Source organism: Myxine glutinosa, chromosome 1 (assembly GCF_964187855.1).
Source record: "Myxine glutinosa chromosome 1, kmMyxGlut1.1, whole genome shotgun sequence".
Taxonomy (NCBI): Eukaryota; Metazoa; Chordata; class Myxini; order Myxiniformes; family Myxinidae; genus Myxine; species Myxine glutinosa.
In genome coordinates this window covers 333648911-333663592 of record NC_136261.1, presented here as the reverse complement: position 1 = coordinate 333663592, position 14682 = coordinate 333648911, and the positions used below count along the sequence as shown (strand labels likewise).

Here is a 14682-nt window from a genome sequence, read left to right as displayed (position 1 = left end):
TGAGAAATAAAGAGTTGGGGCATTGCATTCCATTTGTAAGTTTGTTTGGTGAATGCATTTGCCACACATTTTTGCTGGTGAGTTACTTTGGCTCTCTCACTTTCTTGAAGTCACACGATTGTGATGTGCGTAGTCTGGGGAGTGTAGGTATGGAGTGGGGGCCGGGGAGGGGTCAGTGGGTAAAGGTAGCGATTTCGGTTGATGTATGCACCAGCATAGGAAAACGTGTCTTGAGCATAGGGTGAAGAAACCTTGTATGCCACAAGACAGGACTAATGCATCACTTTTATTTGCACAGGCCATGGTAAAATTAACACAACTTCCAAAAGTACATTTTGTGTTTGCACAGTATTCATTTATCAAATGGATGTTAACTCCGCATCAGCAGATGGAATTCCATCGGAAAAGCGTTTTGGCCAAAAATACATTTTATTTATTATTTTATTTGCAAAACCCGACGCCGTTAAGCCTATTGTGATATCTCACACATGACAGCATAGCGCCACCTCCTGCTGTTAGCCGGTACGACACCACCAAAGCAGCTTTGTGGGAGATTTGCAGTCGACCATGGCTCAGGCTTGATAAATCTCTTGCCATTTTTGCCAAATTAATGATGCTTTTGTTATATGAACAATGAGCATATGGCAAAAGGTAACTTAAGTTACCTTTGGTTCGCCTTCAATAATCACCAATAAACTCCAATACATTCAGAACTCCGCTGCCCGTCTACTCACCCATTCCCGGACCTGTGACCACATCACCCCCGTCCTTTATAAGCTTCACTGGCTCCCCATCCCCCAGAGAATCCAGTACAAAATCCTCCTCTTGACCGACAAAGCCCTCCATAACCTGGCCCCATCCTACCTGACTGACCTCCTCTCCAGACACACTCCCACCCGCAACCTCCGCTCTGCTGGTACCAACCTCCTGATCCCCCCCCCCCCTCCCCTTCCGGACCAAATTCAGATCCTGGGGGGACAGGGCCTTCCCCATCGCTGCTCCCACCCTCTGGAACTCACTACCTCACACCATCAGAGACTCGTCCTCACTCACCACATTCAAAACATCACTCAAGACCCACCTGTTCAACACTGCATTCAACATTTAACCCACAGCATTTAACCCCTAACTATCTCTCCTCCTTCTCCTTCCTTTTGCTTTGATTATTTACCTATTGATTTTTGTCTTTTTGCACTTGTTTTTTGTACTCTGTCAAAGCGCCTTTGGGCTTCTTGAAAAGCGCTATATAAAATAAATGTATTATTATTATTATTATTAAGCGCTAAACAATGAGTAGCTAGCAACAGATAAATATCAGTGGGAATAACTGCTCGAATTGTGGTTGGCCATGTGAAACTTGGCTCAAAAAGACACACAAATTCAGGCGAGACCACTGCTTTTTGTGACAAAACAAGCCATTGTATTGCAATTGTAACCAAAGCAATGATTGACTGAGATCTGATAACTTAAGCACAGCATGACCCAACCCAGTACAGAGAGGAAAGCTGCTGTGCTGACACCAACAGATCGACCAATCGTTGCTTGGGTGACTGGGCACCACCATCTTGATGGGAAAAATAGCTTATTTATAGCGGAACATGATATGCACTTGATGGTGTCAACATCATTGGTCAAGTGGATGGGTGGTTCGTGTGCAGCCACCCGGCTGCTGGTTGCATCATTTTTGTGGGCGCGTCTGCTGCTGATGCAATGCCTCTCTATAACCAGTTATCTGGTACTCATTTTGCTGACCTCGAAAGGATGACAGGCTTTGTCAACCCCACCTGGCGTTAACTCAATGGGATTCGAACTCAGGACCTTAGGATCCCAAGCCCGCCACCCTAACCATTCGGCCAACACCAGGTGATATTGGTCAAGTGATGGCTGGCATGACAGTTCATTCCAACAAGACATTTACAGCCAAGGCAAGCTGTTGATCAGATTGGCTGTCAAGCTGGGAACCTGTCTATTAGCATTAAATATTTGGGGATGTCAAAGACCTTTTTTTTTTTCCAAAGAAATATCAAGATTTGTTCATTGATTACTGAAGCACAATGGCCAAACTACAAATCGCTGCCCTAATCGATTAACTGCCCTTAGCGATAATCGCTGCCCTAATCGACTGCTGTTTTGCCCCATATATGGGGCATAACAGCAGTCGCAAAGTGGTGCTCCAAGAAGAAACGATGCATCCAGCAGACAGTTGCTGTGTTTGATAAGACAGTCACGTGAAAAAGTAAGTACACCCCATGTAAAGTTTTGACTTTTTCAACATATTTCAACATACAGTTATTTGATCTTCATTTCAACAATATTGATAGATAAAGGTGATATAATATAACAATTATCATGAAACATTTACATTTTGTAGTCCATTGTATAATTTAAATAAACATAAATGCAAATTTCGCATGTGGAAAAAGTAAGTACAAGTGGGAGACAAGATGGGGAGAGAGAGGGAAGCACACAAGTGCAACAGTAGAGAACAGGGACATAGGGAGATCTGTGGTGGGAGGGAGAGGGCTTGCTTGGGGGGAGGAGGCATGGGACAGGGGGGGGGGGTGAAAACGGAGGGGCAGGAGAGGTATAAAACACATGGACACTTCTTGGACTTCCAGGAAAGAAGTCAGTATTTCAAGAAAGTGGATCTGGGGTGAATTAACGGGGGTAGCAAAGATCAAAGTTTTGGATGGTGGAAGATAAGAGATGGTGGTGAACAGCTGTTTTAAAGACCTGGAGGGAGGAGTGGGATTGAAGAGAGGGAGGGAGTTTGTTCCAGAGGTTGGAGAAAAGAGGGATGAAAGAGTGAAGGTGAGCAGAGAGTCTTGATTTTGGCAGTTTCACCATAAGAGGGTTGCGGGCAGATCTTTTGTGACCTGTCGGAATATTTGGGGGACAGAGTTGGGGTAGCTCGGCCGGAGTCTGTCGAAGACAGAAAGACCACCAACCTGCCTGCGGTGAGTGAGTGAGAGGCCCTCGGAGTTACCTTCATCGCGAGAGATTCCAATGATTCTGAAAGCTTTGGTTTCAACAGCGTGAAACCGAGCTAGGTGTGAGGCAGGAGCACCAGCCCAGAGGAGAGAACAGTATTCCATTGAGCTGCGGATGAAAGCCTTGTATATGGTGAGGAGCTCAGGTGTGCCAAGGTTTAGGATTTCGCACGACGGAGGATGCCCAGTCGGCGACTGGCTTTGGAGTCCAGCTTGGAAATGTGGTTTTCCAAGCAAAGATCATGGCAGATAGTGAGACCCAAAAGCTTGAGTGGCAGAACTTCTTGGAGAGGATTGTTGAGAAAGCAGATTTTACTGGAAAGAAAATGAACAAATTGCTAAAGTCGCGCCATAGAACGACAATAATACCGTGACGGTTGGGCTTGGAAGTGTGATCCACCAGAATGCCAAGGGAAAAGCTTTTACTGAGGTATATTTACTACTGGACCAAAGGGAAGGAAAGGAGGAGTTGGAAGTAAATGCAGATACCGTAAGCAGGTGTGCAAGCAATTGTTTATTATGTCTACAATGTTTGGTGATAATTCACAATAAATCAGCATTTCTGACCGACTTAAGTCATAAACGAATATTGTGATTCACACCAGCTGCCACCAGTTCTGCTTTGTTTTTGTAATGAGTAATACTTCACAAGTCATTGCTTCTCCCACCAACTTCCATAAAATGTGGTTTTACTACTTATGTGGCAGACAAAGGCCATCCCCTTTGACACCATTAATTTTTGTCTTGTGCCTGTCTCAACTAATTTTCCTTTTGATTTTTTGTTTTGTTTTGTTCTCTCCTGCCAAACCCGACACCTTCCTCTCCCCACTTTTCCCACCATTTGCAACACTGCTCAGCCACGCATTATGAAGCCGGTATTGTTGCCTGGTGAAACTTTTGTGCTGGACAGTCTACGTGTTTACCTGCTGCCCGATGGGCGGGAAGAGGTTGGAGGTGCTCTCGGAGGTCCATGCATTCTACCTGCCGAGGGAGCAATCTTTCTTACAAACTACCGCATAATCTTCAAAGGCATGCCCACGGACACTCTCAGTAAGCACTCCAGAATGGTTTTTTTAAATGATTTGTTTTCCCCTCCTTGTCGTTTCTTTGCCGAATACTCATGGAACAACTGGTCATTGAAGTACCATTTTGATTTCTCATGAGGAGAGGAAAATTCGACTCATGGATTTTGTTTTGATATGCTCCTGGTCCATTGCTTGCCCGATAGTCGGAGAACAACTCGTCATCAGGAGTTTCCCAGTGTCCGCACTCACAAAAGAAAAGAAAATTACAGTCACGTCTCAGCTGGAGCACGACGTGCAGGAAGGCCTGCAACTTCGCTCCTGCACCTTCGAAGTTTGTTTCACTTTTGCTCAACACACAGTACTCTTCCACTTATATCGACCTCAGCATTCAAATGACATTCGAAATTGACAAATATCCATAAAATTGTATCGCTCCTTTTCTTTCCTGATGATAATCTTCTGAATGATTTGTTCTGCCACAAACATTTATCTTCTCCTCTGTGATATTGTACAAATTATTTCCCTGAATGATGTACTTGTGTTTTTGTTTTAAATATGCTCTATCTCTTCAATTTATACAGCTTTTGAAGGTTGCTTTTGATATGGAGGTTGGTTCTGAGACTGTGGAGGTGTTTCGCAAACAGCTTCATCGACTGCGTTATCCACAAACGGTTTTCTCCACATTTGCTATCTCCACAGTGCAGCTTCAGTCTTCGTTCATTGAGGAGAAGCAGAAGGAGCAGAGTACTGGACTGAGGTTATTATCATTTATTACTTGCAAAATCGAAGATTTTTCAAGGATATTGGTCGGTTGCGTTTGTTGTTCTGTCTGTCTTTGTTTGTCTGTTTGTCACCGGCCTACAGGTCACAATTCTAAACCGATCGTCACGAAACTTCACCACGTTGTATAGGTTGTACCAATTGAGAAGCCTATTGATTTTGAGGTCAAAGGTCATCTGGAGTTCAAATTTCTAAAATCGCCGTTTTAAATCCGATTGACTTGAAAATTGAATAGCATTTGAATATTCACTAAATTGGGAAATGAACTATTTTTGAGGTCAAAAGGTCAAAGGCCAACTCAAAGTCAAATTTTAAAAATCAATTTTCATCTAAAAATCCATCAATTTTCAACCGATTGACTTGAAAATTGAACAGCTTTTGCATTTTGCCTCATTGAATTGGGCAAGCAATTATTTTTGAGGTCAAAGGTCAACTGAAGGTCAAACTTCCAAAATCATCAATTTTCATCTGAAAAACCATCAATTTTCATCCGATTGACTTGGAAATTGAAAAGCATTTGCATATTGTCACTAAATTGGGAAACATACTATTTTTGAGGTCAAAAGGTCAAAGATCAACTCGAGGTCAAACTTCCAAAATCATCAATTTTCATCTGAAAAACCATCAATTTTCATCCGATTGACTTGGAAATTGAACAGCATTTGCACATTGTGTCACAAAAGAGGAAAACGAACTATTTTTGAGCTCAAAAGGTCAACTCTAGGTCAAACTTCCAAAATTATCAATTTTCATCTGAAAAATCGTCACTTTTCTTCCTATTCACCCGAGCTTTGATCAAGATTGTCAATTTAAATCTCGATGAAATGGACAATTTGCTGTATCAATGGAATTTTTTTTTCTTGAGGGTGGGGGGCGGATTTTGCAAGTATCGTGATCCGCATGACATCTTGTTTATTTTTTGATCAGTGGAGTTATTGATTTGCATTTACAATTTGTGATATTCTCGGCATCACTTCCAATTACGTGGATGCGAGAGAGCAGTGAATTAGTACTGTCTCTATCTTTATATATTTTTTCTCGCTGCTTTGCAGCATAAGCCGCATCACAGCTCCCCACCCTTTCCTGTCTTGGGAGAGATATTGTACTTCCTTCAGAGTAATTCAACTTCCATTAGACCCTTTTTTTTTTTCTTTTCTTTTTTGTACAGAGTCGAGGCTCGTGAAAGAGCTAACATTTATCAAACAAACAGGCAAACAAAGTATATAAAAAGGGGAGCGGTCGACAAGATGGGGAGAGAAGGGGAGGAAGCACACAAACACAACATTTGAGAGCAGGGACATCGGGAGATGTTTTTGGAGGGAGAGGGCCTGGGGGGAGGCAGGATAGGTATAAAACGCAAGGACACCAAGGACTTCCAGGAAATAAGTCAAACGTCACCTCAAAAAAGTGGATTTGGGGTGAAATTAGCGGGGGTAGAAAAGATCAAGGTTTTGGATTGGGGAAGATAAGAGATGGTGGTGAACAGCCGTTTTAAAGACCTGGAGGGAGGAGTGGGATTGAAGAGAGTGAGGGAGTTTGTTCCAGAGGTGGGACAAAAGAGGAGTGAAGGTGAGCAGAGAGTCTTGATTTTGGCAGTTTAACCATAAGAGGGTTGCAGGCAGATCTTGTGCGACCTGTCGGAATATTTGGGGGACAGAGCCCAGAGAGAGCTGGGGGACAGAGCCCAGAGAGAGCTGGGGGAGCAAGGCCGGAGAGGAGTCGGTAGAAGACGGAAAGACCACCAACCTGCCTGCGGTGATTAAGTGAAAGGCCCTCGGAGATGGCGTCATCGCGGGAGATTCCAATGATTCTGAACGCTTTGGTTTCAACAGCGTGAAGACGAGCTAGGTGTGAGGCAGGAGCACCAGCCTAGAGGGGAGAGCAGTACTCCATTGAGCTGTGGATGAAAGCCTTGTATGTGGTGAGGAGCTCAGGTGTGCCTTCTCAGGTGTGCCTTCTCCATTATTTGCTTCCATTTGGTGCGTGCACTACCAACTGGCCTTCTCCTGTTGATCCTGATTTGGTGTATTATTTGCACTTATCTTTCCTCCTCCTCCTCCTCCATTCTTTTGATACGTCCAACCCATTTCAGTCTAGATTTGTGTATTTTTGCACTCGCTGGAATTTGTTCGGCTTTCCCTGATATCTTTATTACCTCCGCCACCTAAGGTGGACAAAGGTTACCTTTTTACCCTTGTCTTTGTTTGCCTGCAAGGAGAATATCTCAAAAGTTTATTGACAGATTCGGATGAAATTTCGTGGGCATGTTGGGTGTGTGACAAGGACGAATTGACCAGATTTTGGTGAAGATCAGGATCCGAGAATGTTTTTTTTTTTTAAAGTGATTCTTCATCATTGAGAGATGGAGCCAAAAACGATATATAGAACGATGTCACAGAAAGTTGTGGACGGATTATGGCAAAACTAGGTGGACAAAGTTGATTTGGCGACAGGATCGAGCCGATTAGAGTTTTGCTCAGGTCCGGATCCAAATCCGGCCTGTCAGTGGGATACAAAGCGTAAACTGTTCAGCCTTGCGGAGGTATGCACTTTACTGAGTGCCATTCTCGCTTCTTATAAAATCATCCCATTTTGTTAAGAACGTTTCTCAACAAGTGTACTTCAAAGGAATCTAGTTTTGTTTTGCTTTCCTCCTAAGATTTTGTAAGGATTCATGTGGGTAATCCATGTGTCAAAATCATTGTAACTATTGCATTGAATAGGAGAGCTGCAGCTGGGATATAAAGATAAGTAGCCAACCTAACTTTTATTGAGCCAGCTTGTATGTTCTGACGACTTACATTCCTGTTTTATCTTCCTGGGGTCGATTGGAATGATATATTGAAGAATAATTAACCTTCATTGCAAGGCATGTTGATGAAGGCATGTGAACAGCATAATTAAATTTACTTTAAGTGCATGTTTATACTGCTGAACTTTTCAATAGGTAATTGGTCCGAATGACGTTTGTAGAATATTCATCGCAAGGCCAGCAAATAATGCAAACATTACAAGCCATACGAGTACCTCGTTTTTAGTTTTTTGTGCCCTTTATATATACACTGCATGACCAAAAGTATGTGGACATCCCTTATAATTAAAATTAGTGCATTCGGCTGTTTCAGCCACACCCATTGCTGACAGGTATGTATAATTAAGCACACCGCCATGCAATCTCCATAGACAAACATTGGCAGTAGAATGGGCCGTACTGTAGAGCTCATTGACTTTTAACGTGGCACCGTCATAGGATTCCACCTTTCCAATAAGTCAGTATATATTCCATATTAATTCCAAAATTTCCAAAATTTCCAAAATATTTTTCCAAAATATATATTCCATATTATATATTCCAAAATATATATGCCAAGTCTGTGCATATATATATTATATATTATATATATATATATATATATATATATATATATATATATATATATATATATATATATATATATATATATATATATAATATATATATATGTATATATGTATATATGTATATATGTATATATGTATATATGTATATATGTATATATGTATGTATATATGTATATATGTATATATGTATGTATATATGTATATATGTATATATGTATATATGTATATATGTATATATGTATATATGTATATATATATATGTATATATGTATATATGTATATATATATATGTATATATGTATATATGTATATATGTATATATGTATGTATATATGTATATATGTATATGTATATATGTATATATGTATATATGTATATATGTATATATGTATATATGTATATATGTATGTATATATGTATATATGTATATGTATGTATATATATATATATATATATATATATAAAGTATGAAAAGGTATGAATGGGTATGAAGAAGACGCAGGCGTCACATGCTCGCCGCTTCTTCGACCGGGCCACTGTCAGTTGCTTTCTTTTTTGGTGGTCGTGCGGATTTTTTGGTCATTGAGTCTGCCCTCTGCATAGCCCGGCTCTGCTCCCTGCTTCGCCTGCCCGGCTCCTTCGCCTGCTCGCTGTTTCCTCGGGCGCGCTCTCGTGGGTTGTGACCATCGCAGCGGTGATCAACCTTGGCCTCGTGATCGTCTCTTTGCTCCTGCCTGCCCTCTGCTTGGTCCCGGCTCTGCTCCTGGCTTCACCTACCTGGCTCCTTCGTTTCCTTGGGCCTGCTCTCATGGGTTGGGACCATTGTTTCACCTCCTCAACCTTGGCCTCGTCTCGTCTCTCCGCTCCTGCCTGGCATGGCTCTGCGGTACTCCGCCGCAAGGCTCCTTCTGCTCAATACCCGCTCCACCCCATCATGCATCTCTGCCATCAAATCAAATGGACTCCTCCGACGACCCAGGTACATTCACCGTGGCTCCGGTCGTAAGTTTGTTTATTTGCAATCAGGTCACTCCATCCCCGTCCTCTGGTCGGCTCAGCGCACTCTCACTCCTCGTCCCAGCGCACCTGGTCATAGCAACGCACACGATCGCACCTCCTGCCTACGAACCCTGGCTAAATCACCTGAATTCATCCCTGCTGTTCAAAACAACATCAAGCTCACCCTGTTCAACACCCGGTCCCTCAACAACAAATGCCTCATCCTGAACGAATACATCCTGGATAACAAACTGGACTTTCTCTGTCTCACCGAAACCTGGCAACAACCTCTGGACTACTACACACTCAACCTCACCACACCCAATGGATATTCTTACGTCAATAAACCACGCTCGGAGGGCCGAGGTGGTGGAATTGCTGTTATCCACCGTCAACACATCAAGACCAACCTCATCTCCATCTCATCTGCTCCATCATTTGAACACCTGGCTTTTAAACTCTCTGGTCGCACGCAGTCAGTCATGGCTGTTGTCTAGCGCCCTCCCAAACCACACCCATCATTCCTGTCTGACTTCTCCTACTTTCTGACCCAGCTATGTTCCCTCTCCCCCTCAATCCTCCTCCTTGGTGATTTCAATATCCACATGGACTCCACTGACTCCACAATAACCACTGACTTCACTGATTTACTCACCCTGCTTTAACCTCACTCAACATGTCGACTTTCCTACCCATATCCGTGGTCACATTTTGGACCTTGTCTGCTCCACTGGATTAAATTTGCACCATCTCTCTGGCTCCGACCTCACCCTCTCTGACCACTTAGCCATCACTCTGACCATCAACATCCCCGCCCCAACACCAAGACGTTATCGCACTATCACCTTCCGTAAGCTAAACGCTCTTTCACCTACCTCATTCTCATCCACCCTCTCTGAAAAAATGTCCACTTCTCTCCCTTCATTGACCTCCACACCCCTTCCGACGCTCACTGACTACTACAACCACACTCTCTCCTCACTGCCTTTGACCAGCTTGCGCCTGTAAAAACCAAAACAGTTTCTTTCACCCATTCTGCTCCCTGGTTTACCCCTGAGACTCCGCCTGATGAAAACTCGTGCTCGCCAACTTGAAAGACTCCGCAATAAAACAGGTCTCACCAGTTCACTCCAAGCCTACAAGGACCACCTACAACCACTACAAAGATGCCCCCCTCCCGCGCCCTCCCGCTCAGCCTACTACTCTCAAATTATCCACTCTGGCTCCGGAAACCCAAAAGCACTCTTCTCGACAATAAACAAACTCTCCGCCCCTCTGAACACCACCACCCAGTCATTCACAGTAGACAACTGCATCTCCTTCCTCTCTTTCTTCCAACGCAAAATTGACAACATCTACAACAGCTTGACGACCACCGCACCCGCTCCCCCTCCAACCACCTGCCCCCCCTTGTCCTGCCATCCCCTGTCTCGGTTCTCCCCAATCTCCCCTACTGACCTCTCTGAACTCCTCATAGGAATGAAAACTGCCACCTGCACTCTTGACCCCCATCCCCTCCAGACTCTTGACCCCATCCCCTCCAGCTTTGTCAAGGCCTCCCTCCCTGCTCTCTCTCCACTTATCATTGCAACACTAAACTCCTCCCTGTCTACAGGCATCGTCCCACCTTCCCTCAAAATTGCTGCTGTTACCCCCATTCTAAAAAAACCTGGTCTAAACCCTGACACCCGAAACAACTTCAGACCCATCTCCAACCTACCCTTTCTGTCAAAAGTTTTGGAACGCGCTGTAGCCACTCAACTCAAACATCATCTCTCTGCCAATAACCTGTATGAAACATTCCAATCCGGATTCCGCTCCAACCACAGTACTGAAACTGCTCGCCTCAAAATCACCAACGACCTTCTCCTCTCCTCTGACGCTGGCAACCTCAACATTCTCGTCCTCCTCGACCTCAGCGCTGCCTTTGACACCATCGATCACACCATCCTCCTCACCCGACTTGAATCCACCTTTAACGTTACCGGCACTGCCCTCTCTTGGATTAAATCATACCTCTCTGACAGACGCCAGTTCATCTCCATGAATAACTGCAAATCCCCCACTGCTCCCCTCCCCCAAGGTGTCCCCCAAGGTTCAGTTCTTGGCCCCCTCCTCTTCATCCTTTACCTGTCCCCCCTTGGTCACTTAATCCGCCGTCATGGTCTCCAATTCCACTGCTTCACCGATGACATCCAGCTTTTCATCTCCACCAAGTCCGTCTCCACCGACACCCACTCTATCCTGACAAACTGCATCACTGAAATAAAATCCTGGCTTCAAATCAACTTCCTCAAGCTTAACTGTGATAAATCTGAAATAATCATCATTGGCCCAAAAACGCTCACAAAATCCACCCATAACTTTGCCCTCAACATCGACGGTATCCCAGTATCCACCTCCCCTCACATCCGGAATCTTGGCGTCATCTTTGACCAAACCCTTTCCTTCGACAAATACACTAAACAGATCACAAAGTCAGCCTTCTTTCACCTGAAAAACATTGCCTGTCTCCGCTCATCCCTCTCCTCCGCGGCTGCAGAAACCCTCATCCACGCCTTCATCACCTCCCGTCTGGACTACTGCAATAGCCTCCTCTATGGTTCACCCTCAAAAATCACCAATAAACTCCAATACATTCAGAACTCCGCTGCCCGTCTACTCACCCATTCCCGGACCCGTGACCACATCACCCCCGTCCTTTACAAGCTTCACTGGCTCCCCATCCCCCAGAGAATCCAGTACAAAATCCTCCTCTTGACATACAAAGCCCTCCATAACCTGGCCCCATCCTACCTGGCTGACCTCCTCTCCAGACACACTCCCACCCGCAACCTCCGCTCTGCTGGTACCAACCTCCTGACCCCCTCCATCCGGACCAAATTCAGATCCTGGGGGGACAGGGCCTTCTCCATCGCTGCTCCCACCCTCTGGAACTCACTACCTCACACCATCAGAGACTCCTCCTCACTCACCACATTCAAAACATCACGAAAGACCCACCTGTTCAACACTGCATTCAACATTCAACCCACAGCATCTAACCCCTGACTATCTCTTCTCCTTCTCCCTCCTTTTGCTTTAAATATTTCCCTATTGATTCTTGTCTTTTTGCAATTGTTGTTTTCATGTATTGTTATGCATTATGTTTTCCACTCTGTCAAAGCGCCTTTGGGCCTCTGGAAAAGCGCTATACAAAATAAATGAATTATTATTATTATTATTATTATTATTATTATTATATATATGTATATGTATATATATATATATATGTATATGTATATATATATATATATATATATATATATATATATATATATATATATATATATATATATATATATATATATATATATATATATATATATATATATATATATGTATATATATATGTATATATATATATATATATATATATATGTATATATATGTATATATATATATATATATATATATATATATATATATATATATATATATATATATATATATATATATATATATATATATATATATATATATATATATATATATATATATATATATATATACACACATACACACACACATACATACAGACTTGGCATTTAATATGGAATATGTATTTTTTCTTGACGGGTTTACTTTCTGAACTCAGTATATCAATCTGGTGAGTTTATTTTACCCTTCGGTGATGTCTTCGTTGAAAGAACCATGTCACTGATTGTCTTTCGCAGCAAGAAGTCAATAACAGGATTATATCACAGGTGGCGTGACAAAATGTAAGGACAGGTACATTTGACGATTGGCTTCACAATCGGGTATATATGGGTTGTTGCGTTCTGTATTAGTGGAAAACAACTGCTGCACGTCTACAAAAGTTATTGCCGCTTCCTCTGGAGATGGTCCGTCAACTTGACAATGCTGTTTGTCATGGAGTGGTGGCTTTAAGAAATTCTGGCATGAAACAGCGTGCTCTTGCTCGGCAGTATGGCATCACTCAAGGTCAGGTGTCAAAGATCCTGAAACGAAATGCTCAGAGGGGTGTCCCTACTCTACTACCGAGGCCAGGACGTCCACGCAGAACCACAAAGAGAGATGATCGCCAGCTGCACCGGTTAGTCTGCAATGGCCGTACCAAGTCAGATAATCGGCTTAGGGCTGAGTGGCAGCAACTGACAAATGTGCCTGTATCCAGAAGGCGAGTCAACCAACGACTGGTTCAAGCAGGCTTTCGTGCCAGGCGTCCCCTGAGAAAGCCACGCCTGACCAGACAACACAGCCCGCACCGATTGCAGTGGGCCAGAGAGCACCGTCAATGGCAGCCAGGACACTGGAATCACGTGACCTTCAGTGACGAGTCTAGATTTCTGGTCTATCGTCAAGATGGCCGTGTCCGAGTGTGGAGACAAGTGCATGAAGCCCACAACGAAGATTGTATAGTGCCAAGAGTCCAAGCTGGAGGTGGTGGGGTGACCATTTGGGCTGCTTTTCATGCAGGGGGTAAAACTGACCTGGTTGTTCTGAATGGAAACCTGAACCAGTTCAAGTACAGGGTCATTCTGGAAGAAACATTGCTTCCATTTGCTCGTGCAGCCTTTCGAGGAGACTTTGTCTTCCAAGATGACAATGCACGGCCTCATCGTGCTCTCATGAACCAACACTTTCTTGCTGACCATGGTGTAGAGTATATGGAGTGGCCTGCCATGTCCCCTGATATGAATCCGATACAGAACTTGTGGGCAGAATTAACGTGTCAAATCGGCAACTTGGCCAGCAGCTCTGTGCGTGAATTGCAGCAGACTATTGTCACTGCATGGCAAGCGATTCCTGTCCAAACCTTGGCAAATCTCGTGAACAGCATGCCTCGACGTGTACATGTTCTCCTGAATGCTCGTGGGGGTTACACGAAGTACTGAACTGTAATTTTACTGTCCGTAATCCCAGCCATAATTTAGCTTTTGTTTTTGTTGAAAAATTTTTTGGCTAATGTGCAAAATAAAGAGATACTTCTGGAAAACGTACAGAGGCTTAACACAGTACTGTCCGTGAATTGAGTTCTATATCAGTTTACATCACTTTCAAGGATCAATTTATTTGTTTCGAAATGTCAAATGTGGTTTTTGTTTCTTTTAAAGGTCACATTAACAAAATCTAGAATAATTTCAACATAATTCCAATGAACTTTTGGTTCTAAGTCATCTTGAAAAGTAAGTTCACCCCCACAAAAAAAATAATCCATATTAAATGCCAAGTCTGTATATATATATATATTTATTTATTTATATATATATATATATATATATATATATATATATATTGTTGTGGATATGAGGATTGTATTTTTTTTATTGTGTGTTTTATTAATATTGCTTGATTCTGGACCCTCCTGCCTCCAGTGTTGTGTAAAGGTCAAAGGGCGTCCCATAATTAGTCCATAAAGCATACACGTCAGCCAATCATAGATTTCCCCCTTGTTGATAGTTATATCTTTATTATGTGTATGTATATATATATATATATAGGCC

At 43.0% G+C, this 14682-nt stretch overlaps 1 protein-coding gene across 1 annotated transcript in view; it reads left to right on the top strand.

The window, feature by feature from the left end:
• Window positions 1–14682, top strand: part of SBF1 (SET binding factor 1) — a gene marked incomplete in the record, with an annotated part of 417110 nt that overhangs the window by 283068 nt on the left and 119360 nt on the right. Inside the window, 3 exon segments of the mRNA XM_078779651.1 lie at window positions 3848–4040; window positions 4219–4346; window positions 4597–4772. Coding sequence (XP_078635777.1) covers window positions 3848–4040; window positions 4219–4346; window positions 4597–4772 — 497 coding nt within the window.